Source organism: Electrophorus electricus, chromosome 9, assembly GCF_041902795.1.
Source record: "Electrophorus electricus isolate QZ-2024a chromosome 9, ASM4190279v1, whole genome shotgun sequence".
NCBI classification, from domain to species: Eukaryota; Metazoa; Chordata; class Actinopteri; order Gymnotiformes; family Gymnotidae; genus Electrophorus; species Electrophorus electricus.
In genome coordinates, this window is record NC_137505.1 from 18,278,998 (window position 1) to 18,298,140 (window position 19,143).

Sequence of the window (19,143 nt, forward strand, 5' to 3'; positions counted from 1 at the left end):
CGATTCGTAAAATCAAACGAGCGCATAAATGTAATTAAAGACGAAAGAGGTTGTCACACGGAAACGATCCGGAATGGCCAGACGTGGGCACGGGGTACTTCAGCGGAGCGGAGTGGCCGCGGAGTAGCGTTAAGTGGCGATGGGCGGCAGGGGCCGGACTGGGGGCTGTTCCAGAGGAAGCCCGCCTGTTTCAGGCCTGCTCCCTCTGCGGCACGGGCTCCGGTCAGGCCCGCAGAGCCCCGCAGAAGCAGGGGAGGAGCGCTCGGCTCCTGGAAGCTGCAGACACCTTGCGGTCCTGCTGCCAGCGTTGTGAAAGGCCCCGATCTATTTGCATGAAATAAATAAAACTCGTGGCTCGTCAAGCACGGTGCCATGGCAAAAGGTTTCCTCTCCCAGATGCAGTCTCCATCTGTCCCACGGCCGCCCTTCTCATTGTGCCTTTCTGTGCTGGTAACTCTTAAATAATTCCTTTGGAGCAGCACTTTTATTAATGGCCTGTGTTTTTCCTATACCCTGCCCCATGGACCCCCCACCCCCACCCCATCCTCCAGTGTTCATCTCCCCTCGCTACCCACTGTGAGGACATTTTATCCCAACATTGGGAGCCCCTGATCACATTGGTTTGTAACTATGGGAGAGGCAACATGGGCTAATTAATAATGTGTTGAATAATGATTGGTGAGCATGGTGAGGCACTTCTCTTTGTGCGGCTGCCCTGGTGAAAAGGAAGCGCTTTATTAGTGTTTAGTGAGCAGCCTGGCTTTTCTCTTTCTCTCATTCTGTCTCCTTCTCTCTCTTGCTCTCTTTCTTCTTCTTTTTTTTTTTTTTTTTTCCCCCCGTTGCCTTATGGGTTGAACCGAGACAATGGAAAGGCTACACACACACACACACACACACACACACACACACACTATAGAAACGAGTAACCCAGGCCCTCCACTGTGATTTGGAGAGGCTCAGATAATGAAGCTGTATAAGTCCCTTGTTTGTTGTTTTACAGCGTGTTTTATGAAGGTGAGCTGACGGCGTGTCCGTAACGCCGACAACATTGTCGTGAGCGGCAGGCCCAGACACCGGCCAGACTCTTCCAGCAAGCCACTCCGCTTCCATGGCGATCTGGCTGCAGGCTATCGGTTTTACATTTTACACGGGCCGCTATTGTCAAGAGGCCGTCACTGGCGCTGAACCCGGGGTTTAATTCCCACCTCCTCGCTAATCAATTACAGCGTTGATCCATTAATCAGCTAAACTGAGCAGGGAAAGAAAGAGAGGGTTAAATATGAGCTCGGCCCACGGCCCCGGGCACACTGCAGCACTTAGATAAGCAGCCTGTATGGCCTCTTTCCACTGAAGGCTCACGCCTGGCAGGCTACCAGTTAGGATGCTCTCGCCCTTAGGAATTCTTTCACAGAACACTTGTGAGAATGCCTTCAGAGGCTGAACAACACGGAGCTTGTTATTGGTTGATTGTAGCTGCGATTATGCTGTTCAGTGTTTGTCATCCTGACATTATTAGCTTGGGGTAATTGGATTTTTATTGTTGTTGTTGTTGTTACACTGCAGTCACTGGGCTCTTGGGAGAATGTAATGTAAGTGAGAAATTGCATTAGTTAATGTGTGGATGACCACATATCTGACGATTTACTATTTGTTATTCACTGTAGTGCAGAATCAAGGTGAAATGCAACATTTCAATCAAACATTTCAATCACAGTCCAATACCCACCTTTCAGTAATATTCAGTAATATTCAGCTTTCTAAACCAATTGTTTTACCTGTTTCTGACCTGAAATATGTTTCTGAACTTTGGGGGTGGAACCGTCATTTGTGGAGTTTGTTAGAAAAGCACGTTAGAAAAGCACATGGTCCTCGTCCAGAGGCGGCATGAGTTCGCTGTAACGAAGCCCTGCCACCTGCACGGACCCCGCACACTGACCGCTGTGCAGTCCAGCCTCCTCCTTCCCAGCCAATTGGAAGAGGGGATGGGGACAGAATAACAGTCAAGGGAATAACAATCAAAGAAGTGTGTGTGTGTGTGTGTGTGTGTGTGTGTGTGTGTGTGTGTGTATTTGTTTGGGGGAGGGGGCAGGGGTTGTGTTCTTCTGGGGTTTAGAAGCTAATTGTGTTGGTGCACAAAGAAGCACTTCAGAAGTACGACTGAAGAGAGCAGTGAGCCGGAGTGGCTGTGGGTGCCCCGGACACGCCGCGGCTGTGTGAGGACGCCAGTCATCTGCCGTCACCTGTAACGGCTTCGGTCAGGATAGGAGCGCGTCCCTGTCTCACTCTCCTTCAGCCCCTTTAATCCTCTTCCTGTTGAGCCTCTGTGGCTCTCTTTGAGAATTCAATTCTAGTCCATCTCCCCCTCTTTTGGATCTCTCAATGTTAGTCTGGCTGTCTGTCGCCTTCTCTCTCTCTCTCTCTTTCTCTCTCTCCCCTCTCTCCCTTTATCTCTCTCCCTCTCTCTCCGTCTGTCTCTCACTCTCACTAATTTTTTTTTTTATATGAGACAGCCTGGCCCCACAGCCATCCTGCAGCTTCTTGTGGGTTTTTGTGGAATGGCAGGGGGTGGAATGGAGTGACGCTGTGTGGGGGTGTGTGTGGGGGTGTGTGTGGGGGACACTTCTTGTGTAGACTTTTCAATTCTTCAGTGTGTCACTTGGCTGTGAGCGCTATTGTGCGGCAGCCTTTTCCCCGTGCCCCTCTGCCGTGCCGAGTTGTGTCATTCCCTCCTGATCAGCACTATTGTTGCCTTTGTTTTTGGCCGTACCTCAGAAGTCCATCTTGTCTTTTATCCACCCCCCATTCAGGCAGAAGGGAACAGTTGTGCTCTGTTGTGGAGATGTTCCACTGGATTTCCACCAGTGGGGTTTCTTTTCAGACCCTTCAAAGTGCTACAATGGGCTCCAAAGGCCTGAATGGCTATTGCCGAGTGCACACTCCTAGTGAGGTTCCCTTATTTTGTTTCCTGGAGTCAATAAAAATGCTAAGTTAAAGGCTAACCCCGACGCCCTCCCCACTCCCAGAGCTTGTTCCCTGCTTTCATGAGCCTCCCTCAGTTATTTCTAAAGAAAAATTAATGGGAAAATATTCGCTCTTGATCTCGCTAGGAGAAAAGGGGCCCGAGAACGAGCAGTTGGTTCCTTAGATCGTCGCAGGACGAAACTTTGTTTTCATTTTGATGTGCAATTGTTTGCGCGCAGATTCTCACATCTGCGACTCCTGGCAGAAGTTTGTTCTGCCAGCAGGGGCGCGGGTTTTACCAGGGAAGCGGTGTCGCTTTTCCTCCATGGTCTTCGCCAGTTCAGCTGGATATAGATGTTCCTTGCGCTGACCGCAGGTGGGTGGGTGTGTGTGTGTGTGGGGTGGGGGGGGGGATGCATGCTCTGTGGGCTTGTGGGAAGGAAGAGCTCAGACCTCGGGCTCGTTAGGCATTGCATGCGTGGCTGGCGAGAAAGGATGAGCGAGCAAGAGAACGGAAATGTCACGGCGGAGATTACGGCAAGACGTATAGGCCGGCGAAGATAACGGCGATGACTTCACCCTCCTTGTGCAGATTAGTGCCGAAAGCCTGCCCTAACGAGGCGAGCGCGGGAGCGGGTGGGAGCAGGCACGGCCCCCTCGCTCCTGAGTGCCCGCGCCTGCCGTTACCAGATGCCACGGCTGATCCTACGGAAAGAGGATCGCGCGGTTCCCTCACCGGGAACGGCGAGAGGGACACCGTGTCTCCCAAACCGTCCTCCCTGTCCCTGGGTTAATTTGGCTAGATTTTTTTTTTTCTGCCTTCCAGGCTCTTGTGTCTTCAGACCAAGCATGCTACCCTGCAGAGAAGCAGCTTTTACTGGGATTGTTTTAGCCTGGTGCTGGGTGGAGACAAGGCTTGAAAACAGGAATAAATATTGATGACTCTGACCGTTACACCCCCCCCCCCCCCCGTTTCATGTTTATGCATAACAGCATTGATTCAGACCCCCTCCCTACATCCCTTCATCTTTGTTCATTTCTAAATTTAATTTAAAAGCTTAAACATGACAAATCCTGAAGGTAGTCTGCATATTAAACATGCTGAGTATCACAGAGTAGAAACACAAATGTTTAATTTTGTGCATTTTAGACACAGCTACTGCGGTCCCTACCACGCACTGAAAATAATTGTGGAATCTACATACTGAGCGCGCTACCCTTGACAGTGTTCGTATGTGACAGGAGCAGGCGAGCGCAAATTGGACAGCATATCTTACCGTGGCACTGTGGCAGGAGAGCATGCAGGAGTGAGTTATGAACCGATGGCACGTGCATTCATACACAGCATTTAAGAATCAGATTTTTGTTGGATAATTAATAAATAATACGATTTTTTTTCTGTCTAAAATGCTTTTCTTTTTTAAAAAATATTTAGATGAACAGAGGCGTCAGTAAGGATGTGGAAACCCATGGCTGGCAGTAACAGGACGTTAGCTATTGGCGGGTCAGGCGTGTAGCCTGTGAGTCGTTCTCTGAGACTGCATGCACCATGAACTGTCCTGCTCTGGGGGACTAGTATCTCGGAATCATTCAAAATGAAACAGGTGGGGGACGCCCTGAAACCAATGCTCATGACTCCAGGCATGATGACTGCACTCCCAGCCAGTCAAACTCAAACTTGACAGCAACATTTGCTGGAGTGTTTCTTTGTCACCGTGTAGAAGGGCATGAACCGGTGAGCTAGGCTTCTGCATGAGCAACGCTGTACCCCCTCCCCGACATTCGTCAAGCAATATGCTCAAGTCTTGTGGGTGATGGACACTCCTGAGCAAAAAAAGGGCCAAATCCAAAATAAAATGTAATGGACCTAACAACAAAAAACTGAACCAGAACAGCCCTCCAGAGACCTGTTCCACCGTTCCCTGGTCAATGAAAACTGTGTAAAAAGTAGAAAGTGAAATTTAGTCACATAGTCTTCTTGTATACGTAAAATGATGAAAATATTTAAATGGTTCAATTTTTTTTTTCTTTTTCTTTTTTTTTTGAGTGTACTTAATAAATATATAAATTATGAGTTAGATAGTGTAGTGGTTGTTAAGAAAAGGAAGCAACTGTTTCCAGGAATGACATCAATCTCAGTCCAGAAGGGCACAATCCTAGGAACAGCAGGAACACCTCCCAGACCTCGGGTAGAACGCCGCAGCGAGAGGGAAAACTGACCACCCACCTGAAGAGTGAGACAGGAATTCTAAATATCAGTGTGTCCTATAAGAGTGGCAAATTCCAAATATAATCCTAAAACCACCTTTTATGGGCTAGGCTGGAATACCCTGTACAACGACGTCTCTTTCTATAGTAGTTGCAAACAGCAGTATGTGCGATAACATGCATCGTCATTCCCTTCTTTCAAGAAGGAGCACTGGAGCACACGTTCTAATGTTCTGTAATCGTCGTGGGTTGGGGGGGGGGATAAACGACACCAGAAATGTCAGTGTGTCCAGCAGAGTGAGCAGGCAGCTGAACGGGAAATGCTTGTTACATGTTCACTGAGCAAGTGATTTAAATGTCCAGTAAACCAATTTTGCAAAGTATGATCAACATGTTCTTTTAAAGTTCACAGTGGTGGTCGGATTGATGCATTTTCATTTTCTAGACTTTTATGGAGTCTAATGTATGTTATAATTGCTGCCGAAATAGCTGAGCTTGCAGCAGGTGCTCCGTTACCATCTCACATTAGGAATTGGGAATTGCATTAGAAAATTCAACCCTGGTGAGATAGACCAAGAATAAGAGCCAAAGAGGGTCGAGAAATTAGTCCATTAAAAACGGCGATAGGTCATTATATTAACTGAGCTAACGTTAGGATGGAAATGTTTCAACCAGAAGGTTAGATGGCAGAAGCAGTGCTGGAGGGTGGGGAAATTGACTCGCTACTCCAGGATCTTGGCTCTGAGTCTCGGCAGAACCTGTAGATCGCAGGGAAAGTTCTCCGAGCCTAAGTGCGTCTTTCAGAAGCAGATGAGTGGAACAAGAAGTTAGAAGCCCCTGTCAAGTTCACTATCCTCCTTGTATTTCATATAGAGGGACAACAGATTTATACATAATGAGGACTGTCCACTGCAATATGAACATAAAATCTAGAGCGCTTTAGAAGTTTGACCAGGAAGTCCATGTACAACGGCGCACGGCCGATAACTTTACAAGCTTGCCGTCAGAACCTTTCAGGAATAGGTTTATTAAAAATTATGTAATCGTTTTAACTGTGTCTGTTTTAGGCGTTGTTAAAGTTATAAAATATATGTCGGAATTTAACGGTGGTGGAAGCTGTTGGGCAGATGTGAATTTGAGCCAGTAAAAAAAACAATCCCAGCTGGGGAAGTGCAGAGGCAGTATGAATGACTCCGTGAGACCGAGCATCAACGAACGGTTCCGTCGCTACAGTAATGCTGCAATGATGTTTATTGCTTCTTACTTTTATTGTTCACCATCTCCTCTTCTTGCTGAATTATTGCGCAAGTCACATTAGCTCCCGGTGCTAGCTCTCACAGCCGAGCACAGTTCCCAACGAGAACCAGGCAGAGCAGCTATTCAAAGGAATAATTGGGCCATAATCATATAAGCATATAAGACTAGATGCCCATGTTGAAAGGTAGTGTGAACATTCTATTAACAATTGTTAAATGGAATTGCATGGATGGTTTGCTGCAACATTTAATGACTTCCATGGTCACAAGCGCCAACAGCAAACGTGTATACGCTAATGTAAGTTTTCAGCAAGTATTCAGTATTGTATTGTGTGCAAGTTAACATTTAGCCAAAGCCTCACCACGTAACGATTTTAATCAATTTCAAAATTATACTCACCATTGACAATGATAGTTGCCTAGAATATCTGTAAGGGCGGATTTCATTTATTTTATACCTACATAATCATTATCAATTTCATTTATGCCCAAAACCCAAGACTTGTGAAAAAGAGAATATGGCCAAATTCCTGTCAAGTTGGTGTCTAGTTGCAGAATCACTTAGTAAATCAAAATGAATTTGACTACAGTCGTGAGTACTCTTAAAATAAAGTGTAAACACATTTTAATGGTACATAGTGAAGCACAGCTGGACAACTATTGGTCTTTCCTCTGGTCTGCTTTGGAGAATACAGGACATGACGTACGTCGCTTTGCTTGTATAGACGACTCAAAGACCAAGCCTCTTAGGACAATGCGAGTTTTGGATAAGCTGACATTTTTTACTAATTAAGCTTATTGGGCCTGCTTTACGTCAACATAAAAACAGTAGGTTGTGGCAGTAATTGAAAACCCTTGGCAAGCTAAACGGCAGCAGAGTGCCGTACGCGTGCGTTTATGGCTTTGGATAGTGCCAGATTCAGGGGAGGGAATGTTTCTGCTTGTGTAGGACCTTTGACTCACTTCTGGCGGGAGGGTTCACCTTCCTTTCTGTGGGTAATGACTGTACGTCGCACTTTCTATGTGAGCAAAAGTGAAGTCCCCGTTAACCCCTGCGGCACAACAGCGCTAGTGTTGCAGGGCCCCGGCGAGAGCCTCCACCCTGCCTGCGTAGTTTGAAGGGCCAGCCTGTGCTGGGGAAACAGTAGCTGCCTCTGCTGCCTCTGCTGCCTCTGCTCCTGCCCCAAACACGAAAGCGAGAGCGGCTCTCTGCGAACTCCGTTAGAGTCCCTCTACTGGTGTCTACCCTCCGCTGCCCGTCAGCCATCAGGGAGAGCTCTCTGAGCCGTCCTTTTTAAAACTATCTTTAATAAGAATTTGTCAGCTGTCCTGTTTTGTAGTCCTCACACTTAACTGGTACTTTGTTTCCCTTTTAAGTTAAATGTGTGTATACACACACACACACGCGCACACTCACTCACTAACTCACTCCTCATTGCCTGCTCTCTTCTAGTCCTCTGGATCATTTACCTATGTTTTTGTTTTGGCCCGAGTGCACATGCTACGTGGCAGCGTCCCGTGGGATGCTGAATTCCTCCCAGGTCCCTCTTTTTTCAGCCCGTACTGACGGGAGGCGTTTGCACATTCCCTCTTCATTCCGACGGCAGGCATTGTTCCCGTCCAAATTCAAACACCGCGGCGATCGGGATCCCTGCCGAGGCCCTGGGTCCTTGCACCCACAAAGCGCTCGCAGCCATAGCTACCTGAATTGCTTTTAATTGCTCAGTATAACTGCATCATCTTAGCTGAGATTATGCCTGATTGATACTGGAAGGCAATTGTAAGCGTGGAGGATAGGATTAAGAGCCTATTGAAGTGACTTTAGCTTCTTTAGACAACAAAGGCAGAAAGGAGAATAGTTTACCCTCTTTTTTTCTTCCAAAGCCCACAACCCCCCCCCCCCCCCCCCCCCACCAACAACCCACCCCCTTCCTTTTCTGCTCCCCCTCTCAGGACGGAAAGGGAACACAATCTACTGATATTATCCCTCTGAGGGAAATGGGAAGGAACAGTCAGGGAAGGACTGTTCGTGGCTATAATTAGCTATATGTGATCCCAATTACTTGGCCCATTCATTAGCGCTAATTGTTTGAGCAGACCGACCTACAGAACAGATAATTAAAACGTGTGTGCCGTAGCTGCGAGTACCGCTGCACGCGATAAAAACGCCCTGGAAGGAGCCGAAGCAATAAAGTGGCACTTCCATTAGCCGACGGACCCTGTGAAAGGGAGAGCTCGGCCCTCGCGGCGAAGCTTTCGCGCTTTACGTTAGCGCCGTTGCTGTTTGCTGCTAGCTAGCTCTGTTTCCAGGAGTAATTAGTAGCGAGTCTTTTTCAGATTTGCTGTGTTGCCCGAACTTTAATTATTTTGCAGGGCTTTGTAATCCTTTTCTATTTCTGTCTCTCCGAGCTCAGAGTGGCCCTGGCCCTAAATAGATTTATTCAGCCGCGGCTACTAAGCCTTTGTGTGTTAGCTTTAAAGGAGAACAATTGGCAGTGATGTTGTGGGGGACAAATGTGCTTAAAGCCCACAGGTCAGCAACACACATCCACTTGAATGGGAGGATTAAAGGAAAACAAACTTTGTTTTGTCATTGTGTTAAACGTATGGGAAGGAAGGAGATGCAGACACAGATAGCCATTCTTAGCTTTCACTGCAACCCATGTGTCATATGGCAATGACAAATCACCTCAGCCAAAACAGACGCCAGCCAAAGCTGCACGGCCTCCATCCATTCCATTGTGTCCAATTTTGTTTGTTTGTTTGTTTGTCCAGGGCAGTCCATAGGGTGGTGTCAGCTGTGTGGCGTTTTGGCGGTCAGCGAAACCACCACGCCGAGGGAGCGCCTCTGAGATATGTACCACGACGAGCTGTCCTGTACGTACCAGGTAATGATGAGCGCAAGCTCAGGAAGTTAACCACGCTGGACGTGGACTGCGCCGTGCTGGACTGCGAAGACGGCGTCGCCCTTAATAAAAAGGTGCGCACCCAGACCGCAACCTCAATTATTCCTTCAGCACCTGACCAAATCATTTACTTCTATTTAATTGGATGTCGGCGCTTAATCACAGAGCATCGAGGCTAGCTGAGCGCTGTGCCTAAAACAAGCACATTTCCTTCCCATTATGTCGTGATGAAGGCAAGAAATGCCCCTCTATCACATTCATTTGAAACAAGGTGGCCACTTCACACCGAGAAAGCAGCAGGAAGTCAGCAGATGCAGCAGGTTAAAAGCATTCTCGACCTGCCCACACAGCCATCCAATTGGCCCCTGTTTGCTGCGCCATGAAATTGTGATTGGAGCGCGGGATAAAGAATGGCTGAAGGAAAGAAGTCACCCGACAAAGGTTTTTAAGTCGTGATAATAAAGATGATTGATATGGCTAGAGGCTATTCCTGATTGAGACGGGGGCGGGGGGGACGATGACTCCAGTTGATAGACAACTGTGACCCCTTGAAAAAGGTGCTGAGCCTCAATGTTTTCCAACACTCCCTTATTTCTCTATCACTGCTAAGTGGGAAAAGGTTTTCAAAAGAAAATGTCATGGAAGTGTCCGCTGATGCTTGAAAATAATGCTATCTTAAAATTCGCATGTCTCTTGTGTCATTGTGGTGCCATTATTATGTCTTAATCCAGCCTTTGACAGCCGTTCAGAGAAAACTGTGGGTTTCAGTGTCACTTTTTCTTTTCTACTGTCCACAAGTAAAAAAGTACCACAATTGTGATTCCTAAAGTACAGCATTTCTGTTAGCAAATAAATAATGTTAGCTTCTAACATGTAGTAGTAGCTACCATTTTGCCAAAGAAAAAGGGGGAAAAAAAAAAAAAGGAATATGGACTAAAAGCGATTTTAAAATGAGTTCTTTGGGGTGGTTCTGCCTGTACCGGATTATTGTGCTGTGGAATATTAAGGCCGGCTGATCTGAGAAGAGGAAAATGGCATTAGGGAAGGTTCCCTCCCTTAGCAGCGCAGCCTTTCTACACACGCACATGTTCCTGTCAGGCCTGATAGAATTAGCGCTCTCTCTGGTCTCTTGCATAAAAATGATAATAGCTCAACCTGAAAAATAACATTTGTACTGCGCCAAGAGCCCGGCAAATAATCCTATTACTCTTCAGCTTTTTGAAGGCATAAATCTGTCAAGGCTACAAGCGTGTACAATCCTCAGTACAAGACGCAGTCAATTTTAAAGACCATATGTTAGCTTTAAAGAGTCTGGCACAGTATGCTGAAAGCTGTGATCCATTATTTATTTGCTAGCCTGCTAGTGCGTAATGTAAAAATGAGTTATTAACTCAGTAATAAAAAGCACCTCTCTCTGCAGCACCCAAACTCCCATTTCTCACACTCTCCGATGTTTTTGCCATCATGGCAATTGGAAATCCGTAGGGGTTTATGTGTACATATAGATAGATGTTTTATTTTCCACGCCATTAAATGACACTTCCTCCTGCAGTCTGGCTGTGTTCGAATAGGCCTGCAAAGCTGGGGTGGGGGGTGCACACTTCTCTCACAGTTCTGTCTCCGATGGAGACCTTGCATTGATTCTAGTACTTTCAGGATCAAAAATACACCATTGCCTATTGACACATGCTTTTCATTCACAGTCATTCTGTTTCGTCTGTGTTGGTAAAAATCACAATATACATCGCCCATTTTTAAATTATTTTTTACATTACTCATAACCACCACTGACTTTATTAAAAACACATGACTTGGATCTATACCCAATGGCCTCTTTATTAGGTACAAGTGTGGAGATCCATTGCAAGTATTTGCCATCAGTGGTTTGTTTTTTTTTTACACATTTTTTACATGTCACTTCTGACTGCAGAGTGATCTGCTATCTAAACACCTCCAACCTGCAGCAGTCCTGTGACCAGAAGCTGAACTCTGATCCAGGGTCAGACTTTGTAAACACAAATCATGCTTAGAAATAGGCCGCGTGATCTTAATAAAGTGGTGTCCTCCACAAACCATTTTATAAGTGTATATTCGCGAATGTGTATTCAGTGTGACGTGGTCTCTTTATGCAGAAATAGCACAAGGCTTCAGGATGTGTGTTAGAGCAGTTTAAAAACTATCTGCTTAGCAGGGGTGTGGGCCGTAACCGTCCCCTTACCAGCAGGGGCTGGTTCCCACTCAGCTGTGCATGCCCGTTGCCATGTGACAGACGAGGCGAAGACAACCCGGAGACCGCTAACTGCTACGCACGGCGTCGGCTTACGCACTCACACCCAAGCACACATGCGTTTTCGTTCACAACCGCTCAGTTATTATATAAACGCGCCCTCTTTTGAGAGTAGGCCGGGGAGTGTAGTCTTCTCCCTGTCCCTCCGGGAAAGACGGTGGCTGCACCTGTCTTCGTCATCTCTCCAGGGGAAGACTTTGTTTATCTGCTGTTGCATCGTGCTAGAGGTGCCCTATAGGCTGCCGCTCTGCGTGGGGCAATCCGCCTGACGGGTCTTCTGCTCACCCGCCCCGCGTAACCCCCCCCCCCCACCCCCAGCTCCCGCTCCCGATCCCTGGAAGTTTGGAAATAATGAACTAACCGCTGAGATGCCGCCACGGAGCTTGGTCCCAAACTATACTGTACTTCACACTCGATTTATCCTCCAGATGGCAGGACTGCGCAGCCCCGCCGGGAGGGACCACCTCTTCCACTGGAGTGTGAAAGTGGACGGATGTTGTTTTCATACCCTATCTGATCAGCTCCAAGTTCCGCAACCCCCCTGCCTCACCCCTCCTCCACCCCCCACCTCCAAGCTTGGCTGGTAGGGATGGGGTCCTCCAGCTATCTTGCCCCAATGAGGCTTAATGAGAGCAGGGCTGTGGGGAGGTGTGGGTCTGCCCTGGTTATGGCCAAAGCTCAATGCGGTGGCCGCCGTTTGCTTCCCCTGGCTTCCTCTCTTCCGTCTCTTTCTGCTCAATAAGTCTGTATCTGTCTTTGTGTTTCACCCTTAATTTGTCCCGCTAAATAAGCGCACACACACACACACACCTTCCATCCCCCCTGTTCTTCTCTTCGGGTCAAGCATGTACCAAAGCCACTGAGCAACAAGTCCGTTGGTCTCCTTGGTGGTCAGACCGTGTGAAGTCCCTATGTTATGTAATCAACCTTTACTCTTCCACACGATGCAGTTGGAGCAGCACTTCGGTTGCTATATGTGGTAAGACAACACTGTACTCATACAGCTATTGTACCTTCTACCACTGTCTATAGTAGATATCACACCTCTCTGTCGTTCCTGTACAATCAGCCATTCCTAGCTCTGCATGCTGAACACCCTTATGCCTCTGATATAGCCTTTAAGTTATTTTTGCATGGCCCGAATACAGGATTTGTCTTTCGTTTGCCAAATCATGGTCAATAATGCACCATTATTAACTTAGATTTCAGGCTTAGCTGATTTAAAAGTGTAATCCTTTGGCTTCCTGTTAGGGTTTCCGTTTTAGCATAATTTATGCAGCCAGATGTTATGTGATATTTAGAGGCCCAAAAAGCAGCCTTTGGATTTAGACTTCAGCTCAAAGAGCGGATGCTTGTCCAAGGAGCAGTGTTCTTGCACATGTGCATGTGCGTGTGTGCATATGGGGGGACGTGTTGGGTAAGGCCTGTTCCTTCCTTGCTTCCTCTCTCATTGGTTGCTGCTGTACTCGGGGTAGGAGGCTGTGAAGAGGTGCATTTCTGGATGGGAGTCCTGGGGCCTTCACGGGGGAGGAACACAAACACCAGTCCAGCAAGCCCCACTCAGACCCGAGGGAGCTGCAGTGACAGACAGAGGCAAGGAGCTGTCCAGGGCGAAGCTGCTTTTAAAAGTGACTGAGCGACCGAGTCCATGCGAGCACATCATGGCCTCCCCTCTGAGGCCTTTAACGGCAGCCAGTGTGACAAGCTCAGATTGTCACCGGGAACTGGCCGAGTAGCATGTGTGCCTCACGTAGCCGGCACTGGCAAACTCCTCCCTGCCGTCTGATGCCTGTAACCCGACTGGAAAGGGATGTGTGTAAAGCGTTTGTGTCCAGACCAACCCAGCCTGGAATGCTGAACAGCCGTGTCCATGTCCTGGAGAGATAGGTCAGAAGACATGGATTACGTGCCATGGAATCATGTTGACAAGAAGGCTAGCGGTGAAAGCTGTTGACAGAATTGTAGTGTTTTAAGATGTTGCTCATCTCGTCATACTATGCTCAATATGCATGCAGATATCTGGCTAATAGATCAGTGTCGTCTTGGGGGATACAGGGGTCACATAATCACACTCCTTTTGCATCAGTAGCTACCCTCCGACTGCAGTTTGCACTTTTCTCTACGTGCCAAATGCTCTGCTCTGCTCACTGTATTTTACTGATAACTGCTAAACTTCAAGTGTGAAGATCATGAAAATCAAACTTGTTAGCAAATATTTCAATATATAGCATTTACCTCAAAAGTTTGCTTAATATAAAAAAAAAATCCTTCTGCCATAGATTTATGAGACTGCTGACCTAGCTATTAATGGCGTCAGTTCATGCTTCAGTTCATACTGCTGGTTTAGAAACGCATAGCTAAGTCTGTGTCTTAGAAAGCCTACGTTACAAAGCTGGCCAACCCTAATATCTTAAAAGCAGAGAGCAGGCCATTGGCAGCACTGTGTGCATATGCAGCTCTTAAAGACAGTCGCAGATTTCATGATTAGCTTCAGGAGTCTCGCTCCTGCTTTGTAGAGAGCCTCACACACAAGGTATAAAGAAGGGCATTATCGCCGAAATTGGGTGAGCACATCTAAATAGAAATCACTCCCCAGCAGATGGCTTAGACAGGAAGCAGGCACACCAGTGCAAATTACACTTTGATATTTTGTGGTGCATCATGTTTTATTTTAAAAGACTGAACCTCAAAATTAATGATGATTAAAGAGAATGCCTAACGAGGCCACAGTTGGCTTACAATTAGCATCGATCTGTCAATCATTAAAAAAAGTTCACCTTTTCTGAATAAAAGACCACGTTAATTCAAGTTCCACTAATCAGACGGTGAATCAGAAAGAAGCACTGTGAAAACGGAGGCCAAAGAGTATTCGAGGCGCACACGAGAGGAAAGGGCTACAAAAATATATGCTATTTTTTTGGACATGCTAGTGAGCACTGTTGGATCAATTTGAGCAACTGAAAGACAAGACTGACCCTCAGACAGTGTCTGAGCAAGAAGGGGGCCAGTGAAAGAAGCCACAGAGCGGGCAGCAAGCGTTCTGAAGGAGCTCCTGAGTTAAGTGGCTGTGGCCCAAACAGCATGAGAGCTGTGCATGTTCTACAAGCTCTGGAAGAAACGTACCCCAACCGACTTGGAGCAAAGGGGCAGGCGTTTTTTAATTTGCAATTATTTTGAAAGAACTGCTGACAAATAATGTTAGATTCATAAATTAATTATTACTATAAGATTTGAATCATTATGCAACACCGTGTGTGTGTGTGTGTGTGTGTGTTACTCCAGAGCTTCACTAGAATGTTAGGTGTTTAGAGTTTCTTCACTGACATGACCAGTATAAATAAACAAACAAAGAAATCAAGCCGCAAAGCCTTCATTCTCAAAGTTCATGCTAAAGGTGGAGGCGATATGTGTGTGAGTTTCAGGAGAGTGCTCGTCCCCAGGGGCCTCTGGAGAAGTCCTGGTTCTCTTAGACATGTTCCCTCATGTTCAGCAGGTCTCAGGAAGAGTTTCCGAAGCGACATTGCACATTTGGGTTTACATGTTTCCCTTCATTTAGGAGCCAGCCCTATGGGGGAGGTTTTTAATAACGCAAGGCTTAAATCTTATTGCAGCCTCGGGGCCTCTTCTTAAAGCTTACTAATTATGTGGTGACACCACTCGATTTTATGATTTGTACCAGTGGTAAACCATGCACCTAAACATCGAACACACCGCAGTCATGCACAGCGGTTGGTGAGCAGAGCCCTGGCTGAGGTCCCATCAGAGCCGCCCGCTCCTCCAACCACAGGCAAGCAGATCAGCAAGTGCTGAGGCTTGGAGAGGAGAACACGCCTTCTGCTTCTTGAATTCCACTGGCCTGCTTTCGTCAGCAGCTGCTGGGCCTGCTCGACGGTGCGACACGTGGCCCGCTGAACACGGCACTCTTCAGAAACGTGCCCTGAGCAGTGCCGGGCTCCGTGGCTCTGTTTTTCTTTTTTTTCTTTTTCCCCCCCCCCCCTCGCCGTGCTGAGAGGATCCAAGCGCTGGCCAAGAGCGACAGACATTCCCCTCATGTTGAGCTGGACAAAACGCGGAGGGACGAGAGGATCAGATGCCGTATCTGGTGGTTGTTGGATGGGGCTCAGGGCCGCAGGTGCCCATTGTGTCCCACGTCAAAGCCGGTCTGTGGGACGTTGTTTTTCCTGGAACTCGCACCTACGGGACCCTGGCCTACCTCCTGCTTAACCTGCAGCTCCCTTCCCATAGTGCAAGCGCGTCAGTCAGCTGCAGAGTGGCAGGAATAAAAGACGATAAAGGAAGAAATGATAACATAGCTTAAAGCAACTGATCTGAGAGTGTTTGAGTCCGTAGTCCAAACGAATTAGTATGATTGTTGCTGCACTTTACAGGGGGGAAAAAAAAGCTGTTTCCTGAAATGCAAAATAGTATATAGCTACTGCATGTCAAGTTGTTTTATATTTGGCTTCAGTCAAAATAGCAAATATACAAATAATTCCAAAAAAATGACATTAGCATATAGGTGGTTGTTACCAGTGCCTGCTGTTTATCACCTGGAAACTCTACAAATGTAGGAAGTCATTGCACCATGGATGTGTGTTTTTTAAATAGTTGACAGTATTTTGTATTTTTGTATTTTCTAGCAGTTTCCAGCAGTTTCTACGTATCTTTACCTTTGACTCAAACACCTTTCCCAGACGTAGATGAAGAATCCAGACATGGAGTTCCTTTTTTTTGGCGTACGACTCTGCAGGAGTCCAAATTCTGAGGCTCTCCACACATGAAGGAGCTGGCCTTTTTCTTCAGCTATAGGTCAACATTTCCAAACTTGAAAGTCCATCCTTTGTTTTGAGCATTTTGTGGACATGCTGTCATGACTCGGTGTCAGACTTTAATGACAGGCTTGATGGAAGGAATCAAAGCTGCGCAGAACCGAGGCTTTTCCAGGCCGCTCTGTGGGATGCCTAGGTGATGGGGAGCATGCCTTTGAAGCAACTTGTTGGACAGAGATCCATTAATGTAAAAATTCCCATTTTCAAAGCGCTTTATTCAAGATTGGAATAGTTTCGCCCCCTCAGGAGCTGCGGTGGTTCTCGAGAATGTTCTCGCTGTCAGTTTACTGGGAGAGGAGGTGAGTTAACTGGCTTTCCTCCTACTGATACAAAATCAAATATCACCGTGTCTACAGCACCCTTTCACAAAAAGAGAGGGGAAAATGTCAAGAATTCTGTCATATGCAAGCTTCTCGTAGTGTTAGCGTATTTAGTATGGTGTAAGGATTTTGTGTGTCGACTTACTCCATTTTTGTTTGCGCAAAAGTAAATTCATTACAGATTATCCAGAGACAGCCTCAGTAACCCACGGCGGTAGTGTTTAGATCCTGGGAAAGATATGCATGAAAATGGATCCACCACGCAGCAGCTTTGAGTATTAGATTATGGCTTTATAGTTCGTCACCCTTCCACACCATTCCTTGCCTTATGACGCCGTGTTCCTGTCCCTCTCCAAATTTGCTTTACAATCCATTTATGGAAGAAATTCCGACACAAGGACACTAGGCCTGAGTGGAAGGAGGCAATTAAGCTTGAGTCTGTAGTAAACCAGATCTGGTCTAGAGCACATTGATCTAGGCAAAAGATCAGACCTTGGTTCTGAGCTTTTGCTGTGGATGTGTGTGGGTGTGGGTGTGTGTGGTGGGGGGGCAGGGGGTGAAGAAGACCCGGCCTGGCGAGCTCGTCATTCATGTTCTATTAACCTCTATTCCCCCACATCTCCCAGCTTCTGTAGATCCTTCCTTCCCGCCGCCCGTGGAAACCGGGCTAATCACGAGCAGATCCCGTCGGCCCGCGCTCTCCTGGCCTCCTCTGATCTAACCGGACAACTCCTAAGCTACTGTTTCCTCCAGCCTACGCGACTCCGACCACATTTCCCAGAGCTGCACGGTCCGCTCCACACACGCTCAGCTCCGCTTCCCAGTCATTCCGCAGCCTCGCTGAACTCGGGCCACATCTGCTTCTAATCTGCCGTTGTGTGTGCTGCTGTGGCGCTCCCTCTTTGGACTTCCTCTCTCTCTCTCTGTGTGTGTGTGTGTGTGTGTGTGTGTGTGTGTGTGTGTGTGTGTGTGTGTGTGTGTGTGTGTGTGTGTGTGTGTGTGTGTGTGTGGCTGCCGGGCCTTGTCCTTCATGGTTTGAGTGCAGTTGCTTCATTGAGGATGATCCCAGCCGCCATTTCCTCAGTAAATTCACAAAATGTCGGCTATCAGCACATGCTAATCTGCGCAGAAGGACGATGTCATTTATTACCAACGTTGTGTTTTTGCTGGTGTTGTTTTTTTTTCTATTTTTCTTTTTAGTCCAGTTGTTCAGCTTCTACTTGAAGTAATGGTCAATATTTCTCTCCCCATTAAGCACAAGGATAGAAAGCGTTAAAAATAATGTTGGTGTGTCTCAATTATTTTCTCAATTGTGAATGTTTGGCAAACTGAATGCCCTTTTGAGTTTTGTATTACATCATTGTTCTCGCAATGTGGGCATGTCTATTATAAACTCTTATGGTCAAATAAAATAAATTGCCCCAAATCTTTTTCATACGAATAGAAGAATTGGGCACCTGACAATTCAGCCTTCAATTGTGCGCGATTAGGTTTGCATTGTGTGCCTGAATGTTGCATTTGCAGCCGGCCGGCTGGCTGGCGCGCGTCGCTGCTCGCCCGTCACTGTTGCTTGGTGTGTCTCTGGGCAGGCGGAAGCACGGGAGACGGTCGTCCGGATGCTGGCCGAGCTGGACCTGGGCCACACGGAGAAGTGTGTGCGGGTGAACTCTGCGTCTAGCGGCCTGGCCGACGCTGACCTGGAGGCTGTCCTGCAGGCGGAGGTGCTGCCCGCGGCCCTCATGCTGCCCAAGGTGGAGGAGAGCACAGAGGTGCAGTGGGTGGGTGCACGCGCACGCGCACGCGCACACGCACACGCACGAGGGGTCATGGCTGCATGAACTGGCCTCACAAACCAACCGGAAGAACCCAGTGATGCTAGGAATGACATAGATGCCTCGGTAACACTAACTTTTCCGTAACTGCAATGCCACCTTGAAATAAAATTAGAAAGCTGGTTAAAACAATTTAAACAGAACCGTGCACTGGCAGTTGTGGCTTTGAGAGCAGTTTGAACAAATGACCTGTTCTGAAGTCCACAGTAACGTTTTGCTGATTACAGGGGTGATAAAAAAAAAAAAAAAAAAACACTGTCCGTCATTTTTAAGAATTAGCGTACAAATAGGCACGACGCAGAGGATTGTGGAATGTAGATGTTTATGGAGGCGCGGAGCTTGACATAGCTGAGCTAGCCTACCTGTAGCCTGGAAAGCGCTGTGGCAGTAGGAACACTAATGTTGTTTTAAAGCTGTCAAGATATACTTTACTAGAATGTTAGGCACAAGCAGACTGAGTTGGCAAAACTGAAAGCTGCACATCTAAATCAGCTCTCTCCAACCATAGGCAATATTGGGTATTGTCAAGAGTGCTTAGGGCAAC

At 47.2% G+C, this 19,143-nt stretch overlaps 1 protein-coding gene across 2 annotated transcripts in view; it reads left to right on the forward strand.

Moving 5' to 3' along the window:
• clybl (citrate lyase beta like) overlaps nt 1-19,143 on the forward strand; it is a 50,159-nt gene that overhangs the window by 16,462 nt on the left and 14,554 nt on the right. The window contains exons 2-3 of one of the 2 annotated variants that reach the window (XM_027001357.3): nt 9,201-9,405; nt 18,357-18,545. In XM_027001357.3, coding sequence (XP_026857158.2) covers nt 9,201-9,405; nt 18,357-18,545 — 394 coding nt within the window. The remainder of the gene's footprint in view (nt 1-9,200; nt 9,406-18,356; nt 18,546-19,143) is intronic. The other variant, XM_081720652.1, reaches the window with a different exon arrangement.